Raw genomic sequence first — 17,619 nt, 5'->3', positions numbered from 1 at the left:
TGTATTTGCTTTCCTCGGCGCTGACTGGCTTATTTCTAGAGCGGAAATAAGGAAGACTGTAGATTTATGTTGCTTACATATTTTCTGTAAATAGCTTGTATTGGCATCTCACAACTATAACTTTTTTGGTGTCTAGATGTGAATATTTGCGTTTAATTTTTTTCCAGAGGGACTGACAGTTAGTGCCTCTCTTGTGCTTCATGTCTTTATTCTCTCTCTCTCCTCCTCTATCATAAAAACTGCAATTTGGTTTGCAAGTCTCAGTCAGTCGAATCATAATCACTTTGTACCCATGTCTATTTCCATTTCCCTGTAAACTCTCCCTTTTTGTTCCCCCCTGTCTGTCCTCTGGTGATGTGAGCTCCCTGGCATCCGAGGCAGCCAGTCATTACACCATGGAATATATCAGAGCCAACCAAAGCCCTAAAAGTTTGGAAAACTGTGGTGTGCAGGATTTTATTTATTGTTGCCTTTTACAGTAGACAGACCCGGTTAACATAAATCATTTGCCAATGATTAAAGGTTGAAGCAGCCATTAGTTTATCTCTGTCAGCTCCAACAACCCGACTGATGCATCCAGGGTTGGCTCTGGAAATGATTGGAGTTGACCAGAAGACCAAGACAGCTGAGCTCATGTAACCACCGAGGGAATGACCCGGGGATGAAACACGAGCGGTGGGCAGCGATGGTTGCACACAGCAGGGCGAATAAAAAGTGAGTGAGAGAGGACTTTAAGAGAAAGTTAAAAATACAGGCAGAGGTGAGGAGGACTGAGTCAGGTGGTCAAACGGTTCCCGCCACCTCATTAGTGGCAGTGACATCACAGCTGATTTCTCTTTGAGACCGCTGCTGGAGCTCCACCGCCACTCTGTAACGGAGAGCTGGAGCTGCTACTGGCCAGATTGAGCAGCAGAGTCTGGGGGATTGCTTTTATGTTGCCAATAAAGGGAGGCTAATCACAGCAACTCTTCTTTTTTATGTTGTAATTTCACTAGCCAGGTCAGAAATGAACTACCAGAACTAATTTACTAAAAATTAGATTCTAACAATTTTCCTTTAATGCGTACCTGATATTAATCGTTACAGAACTTTCCATTTGGGTCGCAGAGAAACAACACGAGTGTTGCACAAGTGACGGATCCATCCACGATGGGTTTTAAAGAGATATGTCTGGGATATTTTAATTAAAGCTTTGGCAACAGATTTTATCTGTTTAATGCTTGCGGCAAATAACTTTCACTGTATTTCAATTCAGTGAAATTCAATTCACTTTCACTGATCAGATCAGATCAGATCAGATGGTCCTGGTGGATGAATGCAGCAGATTGTTTGAGATTGGACCAGAAAGTGGACTAAATAGCAGCACTAGTGGGTGGGACTATCCGAGGGTCCAAAAAGTACCACCACATGAACTATAGGCCACAAAAACACAACACAACAATGGAGGATATGGATGATATGTTGAAGATTGTGCTCAGTCGGCCACTGTTGTTTAAATCTCCAAATCCACTCAGTCGCTCTTCTGAGTTTTTTTCAAACAGCATGTTGGATTAGTGTTGTGTATTTATTCTTGTGACGCAACCAGTGACTCCACCTCCGAGCCAATCAGTGACTTACAGTCTTTTGACATGTTTTTAACCCAATTCCACACATTTTTCCACCAGCAAAGTAGGTTCTGAAAAGGGGCTGACAGCACGTGGCCGTTACTAGTGGAAAACCGCATAGAGCCAAGTCAAACCGTGCTGAGTAGACGCTGTTGGAAAAGGGCCGTAATTTTTAGATTTATACACGTGAAGAGCTGAAGACACTGTCTTCTCAGTTTTCATTCTGTAGGAGGCGCTGTGTCTTCCCCTTCCCAATGCAGTATGTGCTCAATGTGCAAGAGAATGGTGTAAATCTTGAATTTCCACCTTGCTTGGTGATGCCTGGTTGCAGGAAAGCAGAAGAAGTGGCCTGTTTTTCGAAGTTAATTGTAGCACGAATTAGACATGTTAGAGAAAAGCCTTGGCAGTACGTGCAGCAATAAGGAGATGGAAGAACAGAAAACCCTTGAAGGATGGGGTTGGATAGCATCATTGGAGTTTGGAGAGTTTAGGCCCATCACCGTGATGCTCATTTAAATCCTCAACGCTAAAATGAGCGTGTAATGCCTTCCTGACACTTGATATGAACTGGAGGCGGGAGAGCCTTGAGCAATATGCTTCTCCTCCAGTTGCTCCTGTCGAGTCAGTCCTCAGCCAGAAGCTGTCTGAGCAGACACTGAGCACAGGTGTGAATTTGTCTAATTGTGTTTGTGTAAAACAAAGAGCACGTTAGGAATAATAATAAAAAAAACATTTCAAGGTGAAAAGTCAGCTCAGACAAAATGCAGGAGAAATGAATCTAATTTTAAATGAGCTCCAGATAACAGATTGGAAACAGACGTCCACCCTGCGGAGTTTCTTTTATTGCTCCTCCATGTTCACAACTGCGACGAGATTCACACAAACTGGATGAGGCACGCTCGTACAGCGGGGGCCACATGCATGACGACAGCCTTCAGACACACTCAGACACACGAGATAAAAGTCACACAGACTTTTAATTCTCCAGCATTCGTCTCATTGTTTTACAGCATTCTGAGGGTTGTCGAATCAAACAATAGCTTTTTACTGTGAGCCTGAACTCGCTGCACCGCAAGAGTGTTTGTGAGAAACTCCATCATAAAACGGGATATGAATGGAAAAACCTAAGAGAGCGAGCACGGCTTCAACTGATGTCTTCCAGTTGTGTGACCTCTCTTTCCTTCTGCTTCTTTTTTTTCTGTCTCTCTGCTTCTCTTGGTTTAATAAGGCCAGCTGTAGAGTCTGGCTCTCTTGGGAAACACAGTAGAGTGTGGCTGGCGCTGAGGCTGCATGAGGTTGAAATTGGGGCTGGGGTGGGGAGCAAGTTATAGGGGGGCGAGCACTTCCGACCGGTTTCCCGATGCAATACACCATGCAGTCTGGAGCGCTGGCAGACGGCCACCATCTCTTTCCCATTCGTCTTTTTAGTCGAAATCTTTCTATTTGACTTGTCTTCCTGTTCTTATTCCTGTCATCATGCCATGCTCCCTGCTGCGGAAGACCAACAATTACTTTTAGAAAAGAACCACTCCAGACGTCTGCTCAGCGGCATCAAAACAATGTCAAATCCTCCTTTCTGACTCGTTTCATGCAAAATAAGAACATCTGACAACTATAATAAATAACTCAGTTGCTTGGGGTATCTCTACCCATCTATCTATTTGCCTGTGTTCTGCTCCAGCCCTGCATCGGAGTTTTGACAGGCCCCTGACCCGTGCCAGAATGGTTCAACTGGGTTGAGACTGTGGGTGTGTGTTGTATATCTGTCTTTGTGTCAGTTGTGCTTTTGTGTGAGTGTATGTCTCTCAGAGAGATTGGACCCAGCTAAGCTGGTGGGTGTTTTTCATCAGACTAATGAATAATATGTCTGAGTTGAGAAAAGAGTATAAAGCAAACGGAGAAGAGGAAGGGAAAGGTTGGGGGAGGAGACGGGTGGGGTAATGACTATCAGATGGTGTTCCAGTACTACTGTGCTGCTGCCACCACTACTGCTGCTGCGTCTTTTAAGGGGAGAAAACCACTCGGTTTTACAATTTATATACAGTATATTGTCATTATACCCCAGAAGTGTGGAACGACCGGCGTGAGAAAGAACAGCTCTGCCTCAAATGAAGAAAGAGTTCAATGAGTAGACCAAACAGAGTCAATCCCATACCCAAGATCAGACACTTTTTTAGACTTATGACACAAAGCTGCATCTGCAAAAAAGGAGCTGATATGTTTCTGAATCCAATTTTTCTCAAGCCCAATTTGAATGATCACAATAACATGAAAGTGTTTTTTTTTCTCAGAAGCCCGTTTACTTCCATAACTCTTTTATAAAGGACTTACTTTACGTACTAAGCGATCTTTTTAATTCTACCTACAGCAGCAAGAGATTATCTCTTTGTGAATAATATTACTTTGAACATTTGTTTTTCTTGGAACAAGAAAGCTCACAGTACCCATCTCAGCTGCAGACATCCTACATTATATCATGTATGTTAGATCTTTAGCTATGTGTGATATAAACTCAAAAATATGATGGTCCATTGCAACATTTGTTACGTTTTTAGCTGAGGTGGTTTGTGTTCACACTGAACTGTGTCAAATCAATTCAAAACAAAAATACTTTATTGATCCCAAAGGGAAATTAAATAAATAAAACAAGCCCTCTGAGCAAACTGTTGCCCCTTCATTCTTGGTGGCGCCGCACCAAGAACCACTGAAGGAAACGACATGAATACCTGTGACACTGACAACAACTTCCTTTTTCACAAAATATGAACAGAAATGGAATAAGACAAATTTTAACGGTTGTAGGATTTCTCTTTTGCGTTTGGTAAAAGACCATGAGCCATTGCTCCACCTGCACTAGACTCGCTCATCTGTTTTGGTTGCATTTAACCAATATGTGCTACGCAACAGTCTGCCCCCTGTCTTTGGTCTCTGGTCCCTTTGGCATTCACATAAGCACTTGAACCACAACACAGTTCACTTCAAACAAGCCAAGCCCTAGGTTTTCAGGCAGAGCAGAGTTCGCTTTTTTGTGAAGCATCAGAGTTGAATTGCGCACTCCCACTTCCCCAAATGAACCGAACCGTCTATTCAAGCGAACTAGAGTTTGATCAAAGCAAACTAGACAGGGCTGGTGTAAATGCATCCTACGAAGAACTAAGGTAAAGACATGATTTGGAAAAATCTAAGGTACCATTCACAGACCAATCAAACATGACTGTGTTGAGCAATATTTTCTTGAGGTTATTTTTATATCTCCAGCTTTTCCAAAAGCCCATTTCAAAGTATAATTTCAAAATGTGCAATAAAAACACTCCAACCATTCTTCTTTCATCTTATCCCTAGAATCTGTTAGTGCAGTCTGATTGACAGCCAGTCCTTTCCAACAGAGGTGTGTCCTTCTTCATTGTGACTGTGTTGCGAACTTAAGTCAACAATTTTATGTAAATTACACCATTATTTTTCTGTAATATAGCTCCTTCCTTTTCATACAACCTTCCTCGCCCAAATACAGATGTGCTATTCTAAAAAGACTCACAGTCGACATTATTTTGAGTCCAACGTGTTTTAGCCTGGAGGCAGTAATTCAGAGTGAAATGGATGCTGTGTCAGACCAGCCATACTCTCTAGAGGGATGCAAATACGAGGAAGATCATGCTAATGCATGTAATGATGGACCACAGTGGATGTAGCTGGACTGGAAAAATATTTCAAAAATATATATATGGCCAACCGCGTCCGTATATACTGAGTTTTCTCCAAATTGTCCGTAGATGACACGGCTGTTTGGGGAAGTTGAATCATGGTGAGTGGGTGATGGGCTACCGGATGGTTTGATATTTTCCCTCTAAATATTTTAGGAGTATCCAAATAAACTGTTTAACATGCTTGTGTTGCAGTATGTTGTCTGCAAGCCAGAGCTGAAAACCTTCATATTAAATTTCACTTGCCGTATTTTCAAGAACCTCATTGACGCAGTCCATTCTTTGGCGTATCCTGCATCACATTACATCTGCTTTTACTGCCTCTATCAATTTATCTCAAACATACCAAGAGGGAAGATTATTTGGAAGCAAATCCAACATGCATCCTGAACCTAAAGTCAACTGTTTACTGGATTAGTTGCAGTTTTGATTTCCACAATACAACAGCCGTGGGCCATTAAATTGGAGTGCAGCGTTCCAATACCTTCTGGTCAGCTTGCTTAGATTATTTGATTACTTTGCAGTGTAATGTAACTTTATCAGAAGAATTCTTGACTGATTCGTTTGTTGCAGGTAAATGGTAAAATGCGCATCAAGTGCTCTGTAAGCTCTGTAAGAGGCAAATACACTATGTGTCTGGAGAGACAAAAGACTGATGGACGGTTCCAAATGTAATACTTTTTTTTTTGTTAAAAACTAAGCAAATTTGTTACATTTAGTTTTTGTTTTTTCTTCATTTTGACTTCCACATACTGTTTCCGTTGTCAGTGTTTCAAGCGCTTTGTGTATGTGCTGAAATCAACCACTGCAACCAACATTGGCTTCTGTTCCTTCACTAAATACCACAGCATAAACAGTACGCCTGAGACACAAAGAAACAGGCGGGGAGGGGGGAGGAAGTGTGGACGCAAGAGGAAAAATCGACAGAGAAATTGAGAGTGATGAATGCTGACTGTAACATTGTGAAACTCGCGTATTATTCATTATGCCATCAGTTTTCAGCAGCACCTTAGTGCTGCCAAGCTACACAGAAGTTGCATACCAGCAATAGCTGCTTGGTTTAGAGTTTTCACAAAGGTACCACTGAGGATTCTGGACTCCATAACTAGGTTTTGCATTGCCATTCATCCTTTAATTTCTGCTGATTTAAAGACGGAAAAGCATGATGAGATTAAGCAGCTACACAATGATAATCAATAAAATCCTAAGATTTTCTCTCTTGCCTTTTATATGTTTCTGTATGCTCCTCTTGAGATCCTCTATTCACTTTTCCAGACAAATTAAATAGCGCTTGCTTTGTGTAATGGAAGAAACAGGATACATGGTTTTCAACATTTTCAACAAATGAAAATCTGAAAAGTGTGACATTGCATATGCATTTATCCCGGTAGCATCACTCCTTCATACAGTCTGTTTAGGGAAGTTTAATCTGGGTTCTCGGTTGTGTCTCTACTAGTTTTGCATGTCCACAGATTGAAATTTCTTCAGATTAAGATTTTTTGATGGACATCAATCAGAACGGATGGACACATTTCCATTCTGACCAGAGATTCTCACAATGTAACACATGAATATGGTTTGTTCTGAATCAGTTCGTTACATTTGCATGCATAGCGTCTTTCCTATATGCCAAGTCAAGTTTCTTTAAAGAGGAGTTACAACTCAGGAGACACTGACTAAAATACTGACCAAAAAGGAGAATTAAGATAAATGAGCAAAACATGAGTTTAAGAGAAATGACATGACTAAAAGTTAGAAATCCAAGCAAATGTAACCACAATGAACTCTGACAAAGACATAAAATAAAATTATCTTATACCATGTCAGAAACCAAAGAGTACCTTCAACAGGTGCTCTTCTAGGTTTTACCTGTATTTCGCTCCATTCATTTCCTCATCAATGCTGACCAGCTTCCCCATCTCTGCTGTCAAAAACACATTTCCACAGCATAATGATGCCATCAACATGCTTCACCATTAGGATGGTGTGGTCAGGGAAATGAGAAGTGTTAGTTTTCCTCTATACATAATGTGTTGCATGTCCAAAAGGTTTAACATTGATCTCATCTGACCAGAACACCTCCAATAGGACTTGTTATTCTTTTCTTTCAACAATGTCATACTTCCTGCTTCTCTACCAATAAGGCTCCACTCTATAGAGCGCTGAACTTAAGAGTTGCACTGCCTACAGATGATTCCACCTGAGCTGAGATTTTCTGTAGCTCCTCCAGTGTTTGTACGGTGCTCTTGGGACTAACGCTATCCTTGTCTGGCCTGTAAATTTTAAGTTTAGGACATTGAGCCATATAATGACCCTGCTTTTAACTGCTCCAAACCTTTATTTGTTTTTTTTTGTTTTTTTCTACAAATACTCCCTAACAAAACTCTGAGGTCTTCACAGGACATTTGTCTATATATAATCGGATTAAACTACAATACTTAGGGTTAATATTGTAAAGGGAGTTGAAAAAACATCAATCAATCTTAAAACTTGTATAATTTTCCTTCCACAGTTATGTTCTGCTCTGTGTGGGTGTATCACAGTCTCAATAAAATCCACAGACGTACGCTGCTCTAAGTTCAATTCCCCCGCAAGAATCCCTTTGCAAGACATTAAATGTGTTTTAAGATTAGAAACTTCGGGCCCTCTAGTGTCAAAAACTGTGAAGTTGAAAAGTCGTCAGCCATGGCTCAGTAAAACCATTAGTGGCTTTTATTTATAAGCTCAGTCTGGCCGGCCATCTTCCAGCTCTGTGGCTGCACTGCGTCCAGATTTCCCAACCAGAGGACAAATACAAGGGGGACGGCATTGTGAATGAAAGACACCAATTAGAAAAGCAAAGGTTTCTCTTGACGTCTCGCAGTCGATAGTTTATCACTGTCAACGATGTGGCAGAGCAAAACACAACGTTTTAGGCCCATTCCTGGAAGCCTGTTCTGTTGTTTTAAGAGGAGCAATGTAGAGCAAAAACTATCATTTTTTGAACATAAACTTAAAAAGGTACTCAAGATTTCTTGAAAAGACTTTGGTAACAACTAACTTAGTAGAGAGTTAGTTGATCTCATTGCCCCCTCTAGCTGCCAGCTGATAGTGCTTTATCTCTTCTTCCTATCTGTAAACCTTACTCATCTTGGCTGTCTGAAGAGCTGCTGTGGCCCCTGAGGATGATGCAAGCACTGTTTTTGGGTGGATTTCCCCTGGAAAGCATCAGCATGCAGCCAAAACAAACTACTGCTGATGGCTCGCCTCTTGCCTCCGGTCTCTGTGGTCTGCTTTCAGACGGCAGCCGGGGGACTCTGAACGCTCAGAGGAGGAGGAGCGCGACAGTCCTCTTGGCCCTCCCTCGGACTATAAGACCAGAGGCGGGCTGAAACACTCAGACCGCACGCACACGTGGAGCAAACAGGCAAAGAGGAAGACGGACAAGGGGGGGAAACCAGCTGGAAGCAAAAGAGCATGAATCTGCCGGCACAGACCAGTTGACTCAAGTTGGACTTTTGGAAGGGAAGCAGGTAGAAACAAGTGATAAAGTAGAAGTAAAGACACACAAAGAAAGACAGAGATTTTTAATCTTGAGATGCTATTTTGAGCTCTCACAGAGTAACTGAAGATTAAGCAGACTTTGGGAATGTGGAGGTTTTTTTTGCTGTTTTTCTTTTAGCAGATCAGAAGAGAATAAGACAGAGCTGGAGTCTGAATGCACCTGTGGGTATAGATCAGTAGACCCGACTTTTTCCACCCTTGACCTTAAGCTCAACCTGCTGATGTTTTGCTTTGAGTAAAAGGAGGTTATAAATCAAGTCTGCTTTGCCGAACGCCACCAGTCAACACGCGTTGGGAGCATCAACACGTTTTTGCAACCCTATCAAACGAGAGAGCAAAGCCTGCTTGGAAGAGCTCCTGAACGGGACTGATCAAATAGCCATCAAAGATGACTTTTGCCATGCTACGCACTCCACCTCCAGCAGGCCGCTTCTTGTACGGAGACATCGGCCTCCTCTCCGATGACGACGACGACAACTGCAGCGAGGGCTCAGGCTCCGAGGACCGCACCAGCAGCTCCTCCAACTCTGCGTCCTTTCGCCTGTCCTCGTCGTCCCAGTCCGCCTTCCACATCAAGGTGAACAGGAAGAGAAAGATGTGCGGGGGCGCCGGGGTGAGCGTCACAAACTTGACGGGCAGGCTCGGACCCCCGGGCTCGTCTCCTCCCGGCGAAGTCCGCCAGAGGACGGCGGCCAACGCACGGGAAAGAGATCGCACCAATTCTGTCAACACAGCGTTCACGGCGCTTCGCACGCTCATCCCCACTGAGCCGGCCGACAGGTAAGGAGCGACATTTTTTTATCGACCGTTCCGCTGCAGGTTTCATATTATTCTTGCAACTCACGTCTCATCTGACTGCAGGAAACTGTCAAAGATTGAGACGCTACGTCTGGCCAGCAGCTACATAAGCCATCTGGGGAACGTTTTGCTCCTGGGCGAAGGGCTTCACGACGGACAGCCGTGCCACGCCCCCTCACCTCCATTCTTCCACGTCAGCTCCTCCCCCACCCGAGGATCCGACCAATCGGCTCAGCCCAAGCACATCTGTACCTTCTGCCTCAGCAACCAGCGGAAAATGGTGAGCAGAAAAACAACAAGTCAGAGAGATATCAGCTGTACGAGGGTCAAATCAAGAGGCGTTAACAGCGACAGGGTGGTCGTAGAGACAGGCTGTTGGGTCGGGTCAGTTTTGTGTTAAATACCTGACCTGAGATCAGCAACTGTGCCCATAAACCTCGCCGGCCCTAAGGGGCTTTAAAAGCGCCACCTCTTTTAGAGTCCACTTTCTGGGGTGAACGACCATGCAATATTGTCCTGCTGGGGGTTGGGTTTTACTGGAGCAGCTGGCTCGAAAGTTCAAGGTGGTTCCTAAAAAAAATCCTCTGCACTCCATATACATGAGTGTTTCTCTGTCACAGGAGCTCAGCGAGAGCTCGGGAGACCTGAGTCATTTTTTTTTTTTTCTCAGAACTCCAGTCAATATGAGCAAAAAAAATATGAATTTAAAGTTTATACGTGTTTATACAGAGAGATTTACTACCGGGAGTGCGTAAAATCTGTCCAATCGTGTGTAAATTCTTCAGCCGGGATTTGACAAGGTTTTAATCAAAACTGCTGCAAAATTTAATACAGATATAAAACCTAAAATAAGAAGAACAAAAAACTGCCTTCCTTTCAAAGACAAAACAGAGGTAAACTTTAAAAAGTGTGAGTTTTGGTTTGTCTGATCCAGCACAGGAAATTGTCATAATCAAGACCACTCTGCCATAAGAAACCATCGGTCTGATGAGGAATTACAGGGAATGAGGGATTGCCATCAGCTGAGTGAAATCAAATATTTACGAGCTCGCTTCGGGTTTTGACAAACAGAGCGGAGAATGATAGAGAGTTGACGTCCAGTCAGGCCTTCCTCTATAACCGAGCCGGCTGCCCATTTAGCAGGATTTATTGGTAAGGAGCTGACATCTGGCAGACTCCCCAGTTACCCCAGCAGTGTGTGAAAGCTAATACCCTCCTCAGTGTCTAAACCCAGAGACCCTTTAGCTGAGGGATAACCAGAGTCTCAGCGGCACAAGTCTCTCCCCTCTCCCCCCCTTCCTCCTCACCCTCTGAACTTGTGCGCCTGAAAGCCTAGACGTCCTGAGTGTCTACACCCAGACGCTCTCAGCTGGGAGATAACTGGCCTGAAACCAGTTTCGGTTTCACCACCAATCGTTTTCCGTCTGTCCTGTCGTTTTATTCTCATCCACATCTCCTTTCGTTTGAACCTTCCCTCCTTAACTACTTCTTTGCATATCGATCAGGCCTGCGCAGGTCGGGGCTGTCAGTCAGAAATGTGTAATACTATCTGCGGCCGCCAACACGCAGCTGCAGATGCAGATGCATGACCGACCTGTAAATGCATGCTGCGCGGAAAACAGTTTTGAAACTTTCTGATGTCAGAGCACTCAAACGTGGACACTTTGATAAAGTCCTTCATTACCGGCTGTCAGTCACATTACACTGGTTCCCATTACAGCCGGATTAAAAGCCCCACTGCTCTTTTTTGAGCTAAACGCATTCAAATGATGATTTGAGCACACATGAAAGTCATCGTCTATTTTTTTTTTTTATTTCTTGGTTATTTTATCAAAGTTTTGAAGAAAAACAAATAAGGGCTGATATGAGATTAGTTAGAGACAAAGTTTTGAAAGTTATATGGTCCGGTGATATTTTGGAAATGATATAGCAGTAAGGCCTTAAGGCCATTTGGGTGTTTCAAAGTTTCTGGAAGCAGTGTTAGATTAAAAAAGGCAGAGACCTCTGGGCAAGCGGTGCTGAAAGAGACCCCTCAGCTCATCCCGTCACAGCGGGAAAGGCTTTGGGAATGTTGTCCACAACACAGAATTTATACTCTATTATTTTAAAACTACTTTTCTCAATTGGCTAAAACAGCAGCTTACTAGATACTGTGGTGTGACTCACTGGTTTATATGAAAACATGTTTCTTCACCTCCATCTGTTCAGATCTGCAGTTCAGATTCTTCCACAACTCGATGACAAGTTAAGCACTACTTCATTTAAAGGAGGCTGGTTCAGGGTGAGGCAGGCTATTATAATTGCTCCTGACCTATTATAGTATTCAAATAAGATTTCTAAAAAAAAAAAAAAAAAGTATGTCAGTGTGCTTTTTATTGGTTAGATGACAGAGATTATATTGCAGTATGTTTTTTAAATATGTGAGGAAAACCTCAAAACGGTGAAAAGCTAAAAGCTGATCAGCTAGACGTTAGCGGACTTTAACCATTTAAGTTCAGATATTCATATTAAGCATTAGGAAATATTGACTCTTCTTTCCCCATACATTAATTTGACGCTGTTTACTCAGCCAAACATCCTCTGTGTTAGTAGAGAGGTTATGTAGACTGGAGCTGTCTGAAACAGTCTGCCTGATCAGCTAATAGACCCCATTAGCTAATTCCTAAGCAACTAGTTGCTCTGGAAAAGCACAGGAACATAATGACTGTATGTCCCATTGTAAACACAGCAGCTTGTTGCAAATCCAAAAGCTTACTCCATACTCAGTGAACATAGAGACGTCCAAAAAGTTACTGTCAAGTTACAGTCGATGAGACGGACGAGTGCAGCTAACAGACTCTCTGTTCTCATGCCAGATTTTAGCATTTGGAAAATACGTCAAAAAGTTTATATCCATATGTGCAAATATTTCCCCACAAAAACTTCCTCTCAGTCAAAATACATCCATGTCTGTACTCTAAGCTTCTGTTGTCTGAGGCTGCTGGCTGTATCAACTCGACTCATCAGTTTATCAGTCTGCAAACTGCAGTAAGGTAGCATTTTAATGCCACTGCACAAATAACAGCTTCAAAACACAAAGTTTACTCCTGAACTTTGAGATGACTGATGATTTGTAGTTGATGAGGTGAATAGATTCAGTTCCAGCAAGGAAAAGTAGCAAAGTGACACGGCTGAAAAAAACGGCGACAAACTTTGTAAATAATTTTCATTTTATTGTTGCATCGCATGGATATGAATGTTTTCAGTTTGAGTTGTTTGAAGTGTCTAAAATCAGCTTAAGATGAAGGTCCACTCTCCCTCTTGGAGGATTTATTCCCTTATTTTCTACAAACTTTTTGTTATGTTGTTCATCCACTAGAGGTATGGGAGCCATTCCTCGTTATAATTTTAGTGTATTTACTTACAACATTTTTTTTTATCTACCTTTGTAATTGCAGAATAAGCCAATCATCTGTCAGACTCAACTGAAGAGGCTCATCCTCCAATACAAAATGCACAAATTAGTCTTAAATTCTTATATTATCACTTTTTATAATATCTATGGACTGAATGTGTTTTGGGCTTCCTGCATAAAATAATACACTCCTTAAAATGGATATTAACTAAGTGCATTATTACACAGATTAATACCAGATTAGTAATTGTTTAGAGGAGCAAGTGGTTGTGTTTGTCTCGTATCTGTCTGTGTTTATGCTTAAATAACCATTGGCTCACTTTAGCGTTGCAATAAGCTTAGTGTAACAAAAGGAGGGTGTCTGTGGGATGGAGTCATAATAAAGTACATTACTCATGTTTACTGCAGAGAGAATGTGTCATTATTGACTGTAAGCTGGAATAATGCAGAAAAAGTTTCAGTTTCAAACGCTTAAATGCTGAATCACTTCTGTTTTTAAAATCATTACAAGTCATCTGCATTCATACACACAGAACGAGACTTCGTAATAAGCCTTATGATGGATTGCAAATGTTTAACCGTGTTTCTCTTCGGCTTGCATAAGATCTCATATCTGTGTATATTATTAACACTCTCGAGATCAAATTTATTTTATTACTTTAACAATAATAAAAAAAACGAGTAGTCCATCTAGTCCTGGAATGTAAACGATTAACTGTGATTAGCACTAATTTGGAGCGTTTCTTTGCCAAATTTCTGGAGTGTGTAGGAGTGTGTAGGAGTGGGCTGAAGGGCAGAGTTAGCGCTGGTGATTACAGAGAACGAGCCAGAAGAGGTAAAAGGGGAGTTTCTGTTCACAGCTCTTTCTTCGTATGTTTTCATAGTTATTGAGGTTCATCACCGCTGTCAGCTCTGCTTAAACCAGCCGCTTCAGTTACTCCCATTTCCAACGCAGCAGAGGGTGAAAGTGAGAAAAGTATACAGTCATTTCCTCTTATTATGGGTGACTACGGTGTAAGTGTTTCAAAACAAGCAGCCTTGTTACTAATGACGGCTGCGCACACAGCGTCACATGTGACATATTCAGGCAGGTAGTGAGGTGAATACTAATGTGATTTATTCCTCTGCTGCACTTGATCCAAGGGTCAAAGAAAGCTGTGAAGTAAAGCAAAGATAAATACAATGATTATTATTTTTTTTATATCGGTATCATAGGGAGAAAGGAAATTGAGTTTTATTTCACACTTTGATGGATGCAGGTCAGTGTGATGTGTAGTCTGTCAACTGGAAAAGTTGCAAATTTGATTTCAGCTTTCGTTTTGCTACTTAAACCTTAAAGCTGTTCACCAGTCTTTGTGAAGCCTTTTGACTGCAGATTGGTGAATGCGAGTTGGATTCTAGAAACAGTTTGGCAACTCATTAAGACTGGGAACCCATTTGATCTTTTTGTTTTTGTTTGTTTTTCTACTTTAGAAATTGCTCCAATTTATGTGCGGTTTTGCTCAATACAACTGCCTGAATACAAATTGTCAGACAAATCCACTTCATTACAATAAAATCTAGTCAGATGTGGGTAGAAAAATTGTAAGTAAGAGTAGCACTATTTCCCCATGTATTTACTCAAGTAAAATGGTATTTGATTAAAAGGTGCTGAGTAACTGATAAAAACATAAAAACTGATAAAAACATCTGATTTAATACTATAAAATGATGACTTCACAGACAAAAAAACTTTATGTGCAAATTCTGGTATTTTAAAGACTAAAAAGTATATAATTTATTTTTTTGATATAAAACTTTTAAACTAATACTTATAATGGTAGAATAAGGTGAACTTCCATTAACATAATTAGAAGAACAAAGCTTGTGTGATTAAAGACGAAGCCTCACTTTGACATAAACTCTTATTCAGTGACCTTACTCTCAGTGGGTAAAGTATCCAGAAGTTTTACGCCAGTAAGAATAATGATTCTTAATAATAAAATTACTGAAGTAAAAGTAAAACCATGAGTAGTCCAAAAAGTTACCGTACTCAAGTAAATGTAGCTAATTACTACCCATATTTGGACCTAATTATATGCAATTCAAGCATGATGCAATTATGAAGTTCAATTGATTACAATGCCAGTTGGTAAAAATACCATTGTTGTTTCAAAGTGTAAAATATTGGAATATTGGAACTATTTTAAGCTGTTTAATCATACTGTCAGAACAGGACGACAATAAAACGATGATGAGAGAGTTTCTGTATTAATGCCTCTGATAGTTGTTTTCACTAAAATGGGGAGGCGGTGAATGAGCAGAACTGGGCCTGCCTCTTGAGTCACGTCTGATGCACGTATCTGGTGAAGGATGTCTCACTCCACCTTCACTCTCAGGTGTCTGGAGTCAACATATAACACACAGCTAACTAAGGATTTACAGTCAATAACCAGAGCAGTCATCAGAGGTCCTAGCAAAGATTTTTTTAATATGTTGGACAAATGGAAAGAAAATCCCATAACACAACATAAGCGCGTTTTTACATCATCAGTCATTTTGAACCCCTAAAGCATTATTCTTATTTATACTTTACTTTTTTTAAGTTGATCAATGTTTTCAATTGCTCTTTTTTCAAAATGGGTAAGACACAAAAGCATAGCACCAAAGTGTTTTGTCTGTCATTAGCCAGAAAACGATTACAATAAAATGAGCTGTTAACCCATCAGAGTAGTTATTACAGGTTTAAAGGAGCAGGGACAAACAAAGCAGGGAGGTTTATCTCGAAATGATGAGCACGGTAAAGGACGTCAGAACATTTTTTTATTTTTATTTTTTTCAAAACTCACAAGTAATAAAGCTGTAGCAAATTTTTCAGTGTGCGATTATAGTTCTGCAGTAAAAGATCTTTATAGATCTTCACAGTGTCAGGTTTAGCAGACCCTTTGGACTCCGTGGATGGTGCGTGGGGCCCCCATGAATTCGGTTTGCTCCCTTCAGATCTCATCAGATTGATGTGTGGGGAGCGTGGAGGCTGCATAAGCATGTAGAAATCCTGGTCGGCACAGCCGTGCTCTACCGGAGCAGATTCTGGAGGCCTGTTTGCTCCTGGTCGAGGTGAGCCCAAGGTGATGGCTTGTAGTTAAGATGGTCTTTCCGTACATAACAACTTTAACCATGCTAATTTGTCTACTTCTGTTTTAAGGGCACAGAACTCTGTATATTTTTACAGCTTTTTCCACAAGTGTGGCCTATTTCTATTGGCTCAAACTAGGAAGAGGGTCAGCTCAAATTAATGGCAAAAGAAAATAAAAGTGGTAATTTGTCTGCCAATGACTGCAATTGAGAACTTCTTTCCTTTTAATCCCTGTATTACAAGTCGAGACAATTTGCCCAATATCGGGGGTTTTACAGCTCTTTTTTATGGCATAAAAGAGCTGTCAGATGTTTGGAAACAACATAAAAACGCTGGAAAAAATCCAATTATCTTGGTACTTATGGTGTGGTTGCTGTAAATAGACCATTGTTCCCTTTGAAATGGGCAATTTTATTGGCATTTTAGGGCGCAGCCCATATTTATTTATGATTTGAGTGAATGTCTTAAAATTAAAAACTGAGGTTCAAAGTCAGTGGCACAGCAGACAAAACATGATGCGTGCGCTCCACTCCCGCTCGGAGTGGCTGATCCGAAGCGTTTTTGGACGCACAGTTATCTGTGGGTGTATGAAAAGAAAAGGCCAAATCTTTGCGGTGAATTCAGAAAGCAGCTGATTTCCATTTTGTCTGTTTTGCTACTCTTCAGGATGAAAGCAAAGACTTGCTGCGGAGACTCGTGCATCAAAGCGGGTCGTGTCATTTGGTGAATGACTCAGTTGAATCGGGTGACTTTTGCATATTTTTTTTGCCCACACAGTCACCTCACAAACACACAGACACGTCCTCCTTCGGCTGGCTCTCTGTGTCTGGAAGTCATTGGCAGAACGGAGCAGAGCAACAAATGAGCTAATTGTTCTGTAAATGATTTATCCTCTGCTGAGGCAGTGCAGCCAGTGTTTAATTCAGCGGCTGCTATTAGAAACACATTGAGGCTGAGCTTTGATGGTGATGGTAAAGGAGCCTGGAAACCGCGCTCTGTGGAACGCCCTCTCTGCTTACACTCACACCTCCACAAATGACACACACACACCCATACAGACATTTATATACACACACACACACACACACACACACACACACACACACACACACACACACACACACACGTGGGTGCACAACCTTTCTTGAGAGTTTTTTAATAAAAGTGTTTTACTTCTATTTCCCTTTCCATGTCAGCCAGATGGCAGCTCTTTGCGTATATCTAGACTGCATAAACAAACCATGTATGATAGCTGAGGAGCTCTGGATCACCGCTGCGCTTTCAACGCTTTCTAAAACTAATGGCGGGCAGGAAGTTTTGGAAACGGAGATGGAGACGAGGAGGAAGGTGGCCAACGAGTCAGCCGGGATAATCAACTCTGCTATTTATCCTCCAGTTTGGACGTTTGCTTTTAAACCGCGCTTTGCGTCTTTATGGAGGCCTAATCAAGCGTGCGCCTAAAGA

General features: G+C 41.6%; 1 protein-coding gene across 3 annotated transcripts in view; it reads left to right on the top strand.

Annotated features, from left to right (window-relative positions):
- The window catches only part of LOC103478308 (basic helix-loop-helix transcription factor scleraxis), a 37,180-nt gene that overhangs the window by 12,463 nt on the left and 7,098 nt on the right, over window positions 1-17,619 (top strand). For 2 of the 3 annotated variants that reach the window (XM_017309277.1, XM_008432055.2), the window contains 2 exons: window positions 8,450-9,628; window positions 9,710-9,926. In XM_017309277.1, the coding sequence (XP_017164766.1) occupies window positions 9,237-9,628; window positions 9,710-9,926 (609 nt within the window). In that variant the 5' untranslated portion in view covers window positions 8,450-9,236. The remainder of the gene's footprint in view (window positions 1-8,449; window positions 9,629-9,709; window positions 9,927-17,619) is intronic. The other variant, XM_017309278.1, reaches the window with a different exon arrangement.

The sequence above is a fragment of the Poecilia reticulata genome, linkage group LG16, assembly GCF_000633615.1.
Source record: "Poecilia reticulata strain Guanapo linkage group LG16, Guppy_female_1.0+MT, whole genome shotgun sequence".
Classification (NCBI taxonomy): Eukaryota; Metazoa; Chordata; class Actinopteri; order Cyprinodontiformes; family Poeciliidae; genus Poecilia; species Poecilia reticulata.
The sequence above is the reverse complement of the archived record's forward strand: the minus strand, read 5'-3'. Positions and strand labels throughout refer to the sequence as shown.